Genomic DNA, 13,547 nt, shown 5'->3' with positions numbered 1-13,547 from the left:
GTGTTGATCCTCAGATAATGACGATTTTAGTATACCACCATCCTATGGTGGAGGGTTTGAAAATGGAGATATAGAGCTGAAACTTTGCACTGAATATTTATACCCTACATACACCATCACCGGGTTACAGGATATTATAACTTTGCGAATTTGTTTGCAACGCTAAGAAGGAGAAGAGCTAGACTCCTTGATATATATACCGAATCACATCCTGATTCGATATAGCTATGTCCGTCTGTCTGTCTGATCTTGTATTTTTGTGATCAAGGTACAGGTTTCATTTGTTATCCGATTGTTATGAAATTTAGCGCAAGTCTCTTTTTAGTACCGAGGCAATTTATTTTGAAAAAATCCGATCAGATTTAGATATAGCTTTCATATGTATCATTCATCCGATATGACCTTTAAAGACTGTAGAAGCCAAAATTTTGGCTCGATCTTTACATCACTTAACACGAGATGTTTTATTAGGCGCCTCAATTGACATCTTATAGAAGCCATCACAATTAAACGTGAGGTGTTCGATTTGAAGCTCTAGACATGTGATAAATTTCATCAAACTCGGTCCAGATTTATTTATATTGGGTTGCCTAAAAAGTAATTGCGGATTTTTTAAATGAAAGTAAACGCATTTTTAATCAACTTAGAATGAACTTTAATCAAATATACTTCTTTTACACTTTTTTTCTAAAGCAAGCTAAAAGTTACAGCTGATAATTGACAGAAGAAAGAATGCAATTACAGAGTCACAAGCTGTAAAAAAAATTTGTCAACGTCGACTATATGAAAAATCCGCAATTACTTTTTGGGCAACCCAATAGCTTCCATATATATAACTTTCATCCGATATTTCAGCCACAATTAAGGTCCTACGGTAGCAAAATACAAGTCTGGGTTCCATGTGTTAAAAATAGGCACACGCGGGATAAGGCTGATGGCGACCGGAGACGTGCAGTATTCGTACTAAACTACGCAGGGAGGTCACCCTAGCGCAGATGTTAGCATGTCCGCCTATGACGCTGAGCGCCTGGGTTCGAATCCTGGCGAGACCATCAGACAAAATTTTCAGCGGTGGTTCCTCTCCCAATGCTGACAACATTTGTGAGTTACTATGCCATGTAAAACTTCTCTCCAAAGAGGTATCGCTCTGCGACACGCTGTACGTACTCGGCTATGAGGGGAAGCCCCCTTATCATTAAACTTAAAACTTGAATTGGTCTGCACTCATTGATGTGTGAGAAGTTTGCCCCTGTTCCTTAGTGGAATGTTCATGGCCAAAATTTGCAATTTGCTACGCAGACCTCAACAAGTCTAATGGAGTTGTGTCCTACGGATTCAACCAGTTGATGCTGAAGGTCTACAGAAGTGGTAAGGTTGGAGAATCAGGAGACGACAAAGCAGTTGTTGCTGAACACCTGTCTGAGGAACCATCGACCACGTCCCTAAAGTCTGGAGGATTGCAAGAGACTGGAAGTTCCCATGCCACCATAAGCACAAGAGAATAATGCGTCGAAACCGGACCCGACAAGCCTTGTGTGGGTGGCTCATCCGGCCATTTTTATCAAATGTTCTCTAAAGACAAAATTTCTATGAAATTTTCTCTAAAGACAAAATTTCTATGAAATTTTCTCTAAAGACAAAATTTCTATGAAATTTTCTCTAAAGACAAAATTTCTATGAAATTTTCTCTAAAGACAAAATTTCTATGAAATTTTCTCTAAAGACAAAATTTCTATGAAATTTTCTCTAAAGACAAAATTTCTATGAAATTTTCTCTAAAGACAAAATTTCTATGAAATTTTCTCTAAAGACAAAATTTCTATGAAATTTTCTCTAAAGACAAAATTTCTATGAAATTTTCTCTAAAGACAAAATTTCTATGAAATTTTCTCTAAAGACAAAATTTCTATGAAATTTTCTCTAAAGACAAAATTTCTATGAAATTTTCTCTAAAGACAAAATTTCTATGAAATTTTCTCTAGAGACAAAATTTCTATGAAATTTTCTCTCCAAAGACAAAATTTCTATGAAATGTTCTCTAAATTTCTATGAAATTTTCTCAAAAGACAAAATTTCTATGAAATTTTCTCTAAAGACAAAATTTCTATGAAATTTTCTCTAAAGACAAAAAAAATTCTTTGAAATTTTCTCCAAAAACAAAATTTCTATGAAATTTTCTCTAAAGACAAAATTTCTATGAAATTTTCTCTAAAGGCTAAATTTCTATGAAATTTTCGATAAAAATTAGTTTAGCATGCAGTGTTCGTAATTGTACGAACACTGTAAGCTCATCCTTCACGATTTCGACATGAGATACAACGAGTCACCAATAAATAAATCAAATGAATTAAATTCGCTCTATCACCAAGTCACAACAGCAACAAGCAAACAAAATCATTTTCGAAACTTCTTTGTATGTTTTTCATCAGTCATAAAAGTCATGGTTGTACAATTGTTAAAGACGATCCACAATCGAATTCTTTAGCAATGCAATGTCAAACAATGGAAAACTAACACCGACTTGTGAATAAAAAATCTAAAGTAGAACTGAGCATCTAAACATAAATGTATTAGGGTGGATCGGTTTAAGCCAAAGTAAATAAATATATTTTTATCATGTTGTCTTATTTCATTACTTCATTTGTTCCATCGAACTGTATGGCTTTGAAGTTGTAGACAAAATTACACAAAATTATCAACTAAATGTGATGATAAATCAACTCCTAGTGGATAGTTGGGAGTAAAGCAAGTCAATACTGCACAAAATTTATTGTCAGCAGATCGGTTCCATTATATCGGTTATAGGAGGACAAACTCTTATTCTGCGCCACGGTGGCTTTCTAGAAAATGTCCTACATTTTAAATATCTTCCATAGCGAATCACCCTTATGTTAATGGTTTTGTCCACAAAACATCAAGAAGAATCCAAGCTTATTGAGTACTAAATTACAAGAAGATCTAGAAACACAGACAATGGCAATCAGTCTGTTGGTTGGGCAGTCATTCATTCGTTTAGACAATTCCATTGTTTTAGCAAACATTTAATTAGCCACAACAGTAGTAGCCTGTGGCTACTGTTTCGGATGACCTTTTTAGTTTTCAAGATTAGAAGATGACTTGAAGTGCACCATAAATAATGACACAAATGAGCTTCCATAAAGAGTAGAACAATATACGAACATAAACCTTTGTAATGCGCAGTGGTTAGTTGTGTTTTTTTTTTCTTCTTTTTAACCAAAATAATTGCATTGCTAATTAAGTGCGTCTCTTTGTTGTTCTCTCCTTAATTCTTTTCGATTAATGTTGACTAATTTCTCCTTTTCTTTGCCTCTTTTCAGTTGCACAAAGTAAACGCTCATCACGCATTACCAGCTCACGCACTAGCTTTGGCACCAATGTCAAAAGCTCTTCGTCCAGCTCATCCTCATCCAATGGGGTCAATTTCGATTGTCCCGAAGAATTTGGTTACTATCCCCATCCCACAGATTGCACTCAGTACTATGTGTGCGTTTTTGGTGGAGCTTTACTTGAAAGCTGCACTGGTGGCTTGATGTACTCACATGAGCTGCAAACCTGTGATTGGCCTCGCAATGTGGGCTGTGAAGTGGTCGATAGTGGAGATCGTGATGTTCTGGTCAGCAGTAAGCAGCAAGTTCAACAACAGCAGCAACAACATGTGCCCAGTCGCATAAGATTTGGTTCATCCTTTACCAGTCCCCAGGCACAGAGTCAACAGCAGCCACAACAACAACAACAACATGTTGTAAAGGCTACAGTACCGCCACAGTATCATCGTCAGCCACCTCAAGTGATACAGGCTCAGGTGCAGACCTTACCCTCACCATCTCAGTTGAAGGTCTCCTCCAATCCTGTGCACTCGTCCAGAGGTCAGCCGAAACATTTACTAGAGGCTCAAGAGGAAATCGCTAAGGTAAGTCAAAATACAGAAGTGTTTGAAAGAAAGCACATAAAATTACATTTAGCCGGACCGAGATTATGACCCCCACGGCCATTGATATATTAATAGCTTAGCTCGGTAGTTATGTGAGAAGTTTGGTCCCTGTTGCTTAATGGAATATTCATGGTAGTCATGATATATGAAATATTGGAGGCCACCGTAGCGCAGTGGTTACCATATCCGCCTATGACGCTGAACGCCAGGGTTCGAATCCTGGTGAGACCATCAAAAAAAATTTTCAACGGTGGTTTTCCCCTCCTAATGCTTGTGAGGTACTATGCCATGTACAACTTTTCTCGAAAGAGATGTCGCACTGCGGCACGCCGTCCGGACTCGGCTATATCGTTGAGCTTAAAACTTGAATCGGACTGCTCTCATTGATATGTGAGAAGTTTTCCCCAGTTCCTTAGTGGAATGTTCATGGGCAAAATTTGCATTTGCATGACATACGACTTATACTCGGAACTGTACCGCTAAGGTTGCCTGGGACATATTCGAGGGGGTCGGTTTTTTTCATGCCGATTCTTTGTAATCTAATGATAAACGAAGTCCTATTGGATCTGAAAAGGTTTTGAAGGAATTAAATTGCATATGCGGACGATGTCGTGCTGGTAGTCTGAGGTAAAATCCTATCGACCTTGCCTTAGGCTTAGGCTGTTCGACATATTGAAGGGGGTCGTTTTTTTTTCATGCCGATTCTTAGTAATCTAGTGATAAATGAAGTAATATTGAAGGGGGTCGTTTTTTTCATGCCAATTCTTAGTAATCTACTAGTGATAAATGAAGTCCTATTGCATCTGAAAAGGATTTAAAGAAATTGAATTGCATATGCGGACGATATCTTGCTCTTAGTCTGATGTAAATTTTAGTCGACGTTCAGTCAAATGGAATAGTCAATGAAGAGACTGTTGATATGGGCTACGATGTATTGATTAAGGTCGATGAGGAAGACTGGACTGATGCTTTTTACTCGGAGTTGTAAGGTAATGGAATTATGACCCCCATCTCTGGATGGCATCACCGTACAGTTGCCGAGGGGCGCTAAATGCATAGGCCTACTTCTGGATTGGTAATTGTGCTGGAAGAGGAATATGGAGGTAAAACGGTATTGGAATTAAGGCATTGTTTGCTTCCTCCCCCTGCAAGAGCATGTTCCACACGGCTTGCAGATTTAGAAACAATGCTGAATGTGAAGCCTATTATGGTCTAAATTCAGTACTATACTGTGTATCGGCATGTAGAGTGAGGATGGGTACGACCACAGTTCCTTTCTAGATACTATAGAAATGCAAATTCGCATTTCATAATAAGATTTCTCTCTGCTTACTTCAAAAGAAAAGGAGAGACCGAATTTCCCTTCAAAATATTTGGCATTAGTTGTAACGTGGTTTTATCCACGGCTGAGATAGGTTTTATTGTCAATATACTTCAATATTTACAATTCAAAATGGTGGTCTAAGCCCTTCGGTGCAGGGTGTTACTTGATGTCTGTCAGTGAGATCCTTTAACCGGTAAGTGCTTGACGTGGCGGATTGAACCACTCGGTTGGGTAGATTCGGTATTCGGTTGGTTGCTTCGGTGTTGGGACGGATTCAGAGGGTTGCGTTATCTGGCGGTTACGGATTCGGCTAGTATTCGGAATGTAGGGTATTCGGATTGTAGGGTATTCGGATTGCAGGGTATTCGAATTGTACGATATTCGGATTGTACTGTACTCGGTTGTCTTTTGGCAGTGGCTTATTCAGGGCCTTAGGTTTGCTTATGCGCGTACAGTGGGTGTTTCCGCTGCTTCGTTTGAGGTCTGGAAAGATAAGAGCAGAGTTAAGGGAAAAGGGGGTGTAACACAGGGCGGACGCGAACGAATCAATGTTAGGATGCGAACTAGCGGATTAGTCGCGTTAGGTTGCGAACGGGTCGCGTTAGCATGCGAACTAGACTAGACTAGTAAGGATGCGAAAGACTAATCAGTCTTAAGATGAGAACTAGTAAAACTAGACGCGTTAAGATGCCAATGAATCGCATTAGGTTGCGAACAAGTCAGGGTTTGGATGCAGACAAGTCGCGTAAGGATGCAATAAAGTCATCGTTAGGATGCGGACAGATCGCGTTAGTTGGTGACGAAATCCGTATGGCTTCGAGGCTTTATTTTCTGACTACGGGCTAGTCGTGCTAGAATGCGAACGAATAAGCATTAGGATTCGAAGTAGTCGTGTTAGGATGCGAACCAGTAAACTAGTCGCGTTAGCATGCGAACGAATCAGCGTTAGCATGCGAACAATTCAGCGTTAGGATACAGACAAATCGCGTTAGGATGCGAACGAATTAGCGTTAGGTTGCGAACAAGTCCGAGTTAGAATGCGAACGGATGGCGTATGTTGGTGATGAAATCCTTAGGTCCTCGAGACTTTCTTTTCTGACTGTGGTCTATTCGCGTTAGGATGCGAACGAATCAGCATTAGGATTCGAACTAGTCGCATTAGGATGCGAACTAATAAACTAGTCGGGTTAGAGTGCGAACGGATCAATGTTAGGATGCGAATTAGCAAAACTAGTTGGGTTAGTATGCGAACGAATCAGCGTTAGGATGCGAACAAGTCAGCGTTAGGATACAGACAAGTCGCGTTAGGATGCGAACGAATCAGCGTTTGAATGGGAACAAGTCAGGGTTAGGATGAAGACAAGTCGCGTTAGGACCCCATATTACCATTGGCCTCAAAATTGGATATCAAATTCGTTTTCTAATCCCCTTTCATTTAAACCCCTAATTGCAAAAGACAGCAAATATGCCCGATTTAGGGTATAGGCTCTAATAACTATCAATATCGATATCCACTCCCTTTTAGACCCAAATTGTTATGGTAAGCAAATACGTCATATTTGGGGATTGTTATGGGGTGGGACGTCCCCTAGACAATTGGTCCCGAATGTTGATACTCGATTCGTGGCCTAGTCCCAAATACCTTTAATTTGAGCCCCATATTTCCATAGTCGGCGAACATGACCGGTTTGGGCGGTGTTTTGATGGGGCGGTCGTTCAGTGACTTGGCCCTGAATATATATTTTAGATTCATGTTCTACTCTAAAATACCACTTCTTACAGCCACATATTGGTCTGGTCAGCAAAAACGTTCTATATGGGTGGTATTATGGGGGTGGGGTGGCCCCATAGACACTTTTTCCCGAATTTTGGAATGAAATTTGTGCTTTACTGCCAAAGACCTTTCATTTGAGCCCCATATTGCTATGGTCATTAATTTGTCTTCTTTGGGGGGTGTTTTTGGCAGGATCAGCCCCCAAACACTTGGTCCAACATTTTGATATCAGATTTGTATTCTATACTCAAATAACTTTTTTTTAAGCCCCATATTGCCATGGTCAGTAAATAAGTCCTGTTTGGCGGGTGTTTTGGGGTAGGGGTGGACCTCCAGAAACTTGGTCCCACATTTCGATATCAGATTCGTTTTCTACTCGCAAATACCTTTTATTTGAGTCCCATATTACCATGGTTGGTAAATATGTTCGATTTAGGGGTGTTTTGGGGTGGTCCCCCTAACACTTGGTCCGACAAATGAGCTACGTTTTCTTATGCTAGATACCTTTCATTTGTGTCCCATATTGTCCTAATTGGTTTAAATATATATTTGGTAGGTTTTGGGGGTCGGGCGGCCCCCCTAGGTATCCCATCAGAAATTTGGATTTGGAGATTTGGAAATTAGGAGAGCACACAAAATTTTGCTTAAATCGCACCAGCCATCTCCGATATCTGGCGTTTCTGAAAATTAGGGTAAGGGGGAGGGTCTACCCCCCTCCAGATATTTTTTCACCACGGGATCATTATGCACCATCTGTGAAAATTTCAAGAAAATCGGTTGAGCCGTTTTTGAATCTATAAAGAACACACAAACAAACCAAATAGGCCATATCGTTTCAGATTTGGATATAGCTCCCATATAAACCGATCTCCCGATTTGACTTCTTGAGCCCTTGGAAGCCACAATTTTTGTTCGATTTGGCTGAAATTTTGCACATGGTGTTCTGTTATGACTTCCAACAACTGTTCCAAGTACGGTCAAAGCGGTTAAGAAGCTGATATGGCTTCCATATAAACCGATCTCTTAATCTGACTTCTTGAGCCCATGGAAGCCACAGTTTTTGTCCAATTTGGCTGAAATTTTAACCCCCAATACTACGACATGAATTTCTATGCCAGTTTCGTTATCTACTCTACTTGATACCCATATTGTCCTTATCGGTCCACTTTTGATTTTGGGTAGTGTTTTTTGGGGTAACGCGGGAGGATCCGCCCACTTCAGATATCAACAAATTATAAAACCTATTCCTGCTACCTGACCATATTCTTAATCTACTCCTGAATACCTATCATTTGAGTCCAATATTGTCATGATCTTCAAATAAACCTATTTTAGGGGGTTTCGGAGCTGGGGCGGCCCCTCAGTTACTTGGACCCAATCTTTATTATTAAATTCGTACTCTACTCCTGAATACCTTTCGTTTGAATCCCATATTGTGTCGATCGGGCCACTTTTATTTTTGGGTAGTATTTTTTGGGTAAGGGGGAAGGTCCGCCCCCCTCCCGATATCAAAAAAAAATTATATTGCCTATGTTTCCTTCCAGACCAATCTACACAATCTGAGAAAATTTCAAGGTATTCGGACAAACAAACACAAATTAAATTTTATATATAAAATTTGGCTGAAATTTTGTATATACAGTATAGTTATGACCTCAAAGATCCTTATCAATAGATATAATTCTCATATAAACCTAATAGCCTCACTTTAGGATATAGCTGAAACTTGATATGTGGATTATTCAATTAACCTCCAATGCCCAAATGTTGACTCTTCAATAGCCCATATTTAACATAAAATTTATTCTTTCATTTTAATTTCAGCTTTATGCCGATGCCCATGATAGCCTACCCCCAGTGGAAGAAGAAGAATCTGATCGTCAGCAACGTGTCTATCGCGGCCAACCAAGCACTGTGAGTCAAGTGCAAAAGGATCGCGATGGTATTTTGCATCAGGCCAGCATTAATGCTATACCCAGTAATGACAAATACAGCTCCTATAGTTTTGGCACCCAATACAGGTAAAGTTAGCTTTTGTTATATGCGCAAATTGAACTTGTTTCTCTTTCTATCTCACTCTCTCTCGGAATCTCTCTTCTTTATCTATTGCTCACAATCATGCAATATTAGTGGGAGCTCTTCTCATTAACTGCGGCTTTTTTTTTAATTTTGGCAATTTAAAAGCTTTTATTTGTTTCAACAACTCAATTCTTGTTTAATGCTCTTTTTTCTATTTTTACTACCACTACTACTACTATCAAAATGTAACGCAAAAAAACACACACACACCCATACAAATACAATTCTCTTAATTTTCATCGCTCAAAACCTCTACTTCAAAAAAAACAAAAACAAAAACAATAACCATGAAATTCTAAATGCATTTGCAATTGCACCACAACATTATTTGACCGTACACAATGACTGCTCCAAACTGTGCAAAAAAAAACACTCGATATTCTAACATTGCCCATAACTTCCATTAGGACTTATGACTTAGACCTTGACTGGCTTAACAATGTACTGGAACAAGCCGAACATGATGACTATACGCATGTGGTAGACCCCAAAGATCTTGACCTCAATGTTCACCACCGACGTACCAAACGTGCTACCGATGTACAAACTGAGCAACGCACATCACACAATGTAGGTGCAGCCCAAGAGCCAAACTCCAAAGTGATGGAGCAAATTGTCAGAGAGGAAGGAAAGGAAACGGAAAATACAAAATTCTCTGCAAAGTTTTCCTCGCCTACTGAGGAGCAGGAAACTTTAAAGGAAATTGATTTGTTGGTGGAGGAGTTGTATGGTGCGGAATATAAAACAAAATCAACAGATGCTTTAATGGATTTGGTGACCACCAAGGTGGCCCAAGATATGGAAAATAACAAAAAGCTATTGGAACAAAAAGAAAAAGAGGCTAAATTGGTAAATTTGGAAAATTCATCAACAGAAATATCGCAGAGTATACCCTTGGATGCTGCAGCCTTGGAGGCATTTGCCAAATATGAGAAGCTGAAGAAGGATATGGAAGAAATTTCAGAAAACACCCGTAAAGCTGAGTTAGAAAGCTCCAGCACCGAGGCCTTTACCACATCATCTTCCCATAGTCCAACTACTACGGAAACTTCCAGCACTGAAATTCAGCCTAGACTAGACTCTGAAATGGCCATAGAGGAGACAGCAAGTGTTACCCCTGGGTCTGCACTAAGCGATGGTGAAATTCGTACTGAAGTTATTATCCGTACCCCCGAGGAAGAGGAAATGGAGTATGTGGATACCAATGACAATGCCGTGGCTGAGTCTGGCGTGCGTACCATACGTCAGTTGAGACCTTATCAATCGCCACGCCCAAGATCTAGGGCTCACTGGTCAAATGCAGCTCCACAAACTTTGCCTCACAATTATCGTTCTATTGATGCCAATCCCTATCAGCAGCAACCACATTATCAACACCAGGCCTTGGCTGGTGGAGCTTATTCTTTAGGTGTCGTTAATCCCTATCTATCACCACCTTCAACACCCAGCTATGCTCCCTTGAACTCTTTAAACTCCTTGAACCCAGCCTACAAGCCCAACTATCAAGTCTTAGGCCAACAATCACAAAGCTACAAACAAAAACCCAAGGTGGTATATACAGGCTATAATTTGTCTTTACCTCCTCCACCACCTTCACCGCATTCCTCTTCTTCAGCCTTAAAAGGAAGTCATACAGAAAACGAGTTTCGCCCCATAATGGGTAATTATTATAGCACTTCAGCAACCTCCAGCCCCAGCACCACGGCGAGGCCCTTGAATTATTTAGGCCAACCCGATTTATTGCCCTACATTCTACAATCTCTCAAAGAGCTTAAGGAGCAACGTAAGAAATTACAAAGCATGAATTTCAGCTACTTCCATTTGGATAATCAGCCTTTGAATGAGAGAACCACCCAGCCACCAACATTCAGCGATTATAAAACTTCCACGCTCAAAGTAACACCCAACTCTCATTTCTCCCAAATCAGCACTGTGGGGGGTTTTTACAACAACAAACACTTACCCTCTTCGCAGCCCCCTCAACAGAGCTATCAAACCAAGTTTCCCCCAGCCAGCAACTATGGCACTGAGCAAGGATTTAGCACTGAGAGCAACTATTTCCAATACAATCTGCTGGCCAATCAAAAGATGAAGAATTTCTATAGCACTTTGAAGCCACAGACGAACTACGAAATCTCCACCTTGGCCCCTGTCACCTCAAATATCAATGTGATAAATCCTCCCAAATTGGGGCAATTTCCAGGCTTTGATCAGTTTGTAACGGGCATTACATATGCCAATAGCTCATCATCATCATCCCAGCCGGAATCATATCAAACCTTCAGCAATCCCTTGACGCCAACTACTGTCACTCCACTCAGTATAACTTCGAGCTTAAAGCCTCCCATCAAATTGCAATTCAATTTGCCGGAATTTATTTCAAATCTACAAACCCAAGATATGGCCCACCTAAATCCTGCCGTGGTAGATATGCTGAAATATGTCAAAGAAGTTCATAGGGATAGGCCAACTTCAATACCTACGACATATAAACCGACAGTAACTCCCCAATTTATTACCAGCACCACTGGCAAGCGGCCCATAAAGGGTTATGAATCCTATTTGAATAGCTTGAAAAGCTCTACCGTCAGCAGCAGCCACAGTAGTACCACAGAGTACTATGACGAGGAGTATGAAGAAGAGGAGGAAGATGAAAGTGAAACTGATGTTCAACCACCGCCAAAAATGCCAGCCTATGTACCCATGACCGAGACCATGGCTCCGCCTAGGCAACAAATGTTGCTGCCCTCAAAACCCACAGAAAATCCTTTGAAATCAGCCACTCTATATGATACTGGTTTCATGCAGGCCACCACCACACGGCGGCCCTTCTTTGGAAATTTCTATCAACATCCCACACAAATTCAGGCCAATCAAATACCAGCTTTTATAAACTTCCCCAGCGATTATTTCCAGGAGATCAAGGAAAAGTTACCAGGCCTTAAGACACAATACAATTCTGATGTTCCTTCCTCCATGCACAGCAACAGCAAACCGGCAACAAGCTCAACCTCGACCAGCACATCGACAACGACCTCGACAACTACCACCACTACTACTACCCCCAGACCTATAATCTCAACCACCACCATGACTATACCAAAAATGCGCTATACCATACGACCAAATCGTAATCGCGGACAAAATAAATGGAATACCAACATAAACACCACCGTTAGTAGTAACAGCAAAAGTGCCCCCAACACATTGAACTTAGACATTAAGGAAAGACCCCTAGGTATTAGAAAACGTCCCCTACAATTGGCCTCTTCTAGTATGGCCTTAAATGGCGGAATCGGCAGCAATCATTTGAATACCAATCTCAAGGACTTGAACGCACCCAACAGGTACAGTGTGTAAGTAAATGAAAAAGATTCACCCACTTTTTTTTCTCTCTCTCTCTCTCCCCAACCTATCCATCCAAAAACAATTCCACAAGAAAACAAAACGAAACCAGCATCCTTAAACCTAATTGTTGTGTTTTGTTTTAACCTCCTGTCCTAATTATCTATGTGGCCCATGGCCATCAAGTTTTTTTTTTTGTTGTTTGTCAAATAATATTCTACCTTGACCCCAAATCCTTGTGGCTGTTTGCCAGCTCTTTATTGTGGTTAGAAAAAAAAACAAAAATACAAAACGACACTTTACACCCTGTATATACCTTGGGATATTTTAGATTTTTTGTTTTTAATTGCTGTGAATATGTTACTGGATTTATGTACCGAGATGTACCCCCGCCCCAAAAACAAACTCCAACTGTACAGATTAACGAGTTTTTTTTTTTTTTTGTTTTAAACAAACAAAACTTACGGTGACTAAATAAATGGACGCCTTCATCCTTACATCATAGAGAATGAAAGACCTGAGGAGAATGATGATGGTAACAGAGTTGCATGTGAAAAATGTGAAATGCCGATTTGCAACTTAGAAAGAGAACTACATCAAAATTATCTTGAAAATTCCTTTTAATCTATACTTAAGAATATATTTACAATACCCTATGATTGTGCGTTGATACGAAGATATCGCAAAAAACTTTCAATTAAAAATTTAATTGAAAAAAAATCGTTTTCAATTAAAAATTATTCAAATTATTGTAATTTTCAATTAAAAATTAATTGATTCAATAATTTTTCTTCACCGAATCTTAAAAAGTTTTCAAGTATGGTGCTTAAGTAAATTTAATTAAAGGCTATTTTGTCCCCTACAATATAAAGCGAAGGAGATTTCAATTTGAATTGAAATAATTGAAAATCTAAAAAAATTCAATAATTTTTTTAATTGATACAATTAAAAAATTAATAGAAAACCAAAAATTTCAATCACTTCTTTAATTGAAATTTTTTTTTTCAATTAATCTTTCAAAAACGGTTATTGATATTATCATTTTTGTGTTAGAATCAGTTTCAATTAAAATC

The 13,547-nt window shown here is 39.5% G+C and overlaps 1 protein-coding gene across 1 annotated transcript in view; it reads left to right on the top strand.

Moving 5' to 3' along the window:
- LOC106090382 (mucin-2) overlaps nucleotides 1-13,547 on the top strand; it is a 485,125-nt gene that overhangs the window by 429,761 nt on the left and 41,817 nt on the right. The window contains exons 3-6 of the mRNA XM_059365446.1: nucleotides 3,339-3,931; nucleotides 8,875-9,071; nucleotides 9,537-12,476; nucleotides 12,806-12,887. Of these exons, the coding sequence (XP_059221429.1) occupies nucleotides 3,339-3,931; nucleotides 8,875-9,071; nucleotides 9,537-12,476; nucleotides 12,806-12,887 (3,812 nt within the window). The remainder of the gene's footprint in view (nucleotides 1-3,338; nucleotides 3,932-8,874; nucleotides 9,072-9,536; nucleotides 12,477-12,805; nucleotides 12,888-13,547) is intronic.

The sequence above is a fragment of the Stomoxys calcitrans genome, chromosome 3 (assembly GCF_963082655.1).
Source record: "Stomoxys calcitrans chromosome 3, idStoCalc2.1, whole genome shotgun sequence".
Classification (NCBI taxonomy): Eukaryota; Metazoa; Arthropoda; class Insecta; order Diptera; family Muscidae; genus Stomoxys; species Stomoxys calcitrans.
Note: the sequence above shows the minus strand (reverse complement) of the source record. Positions and strands in the feature narration are given on the sequence as shown.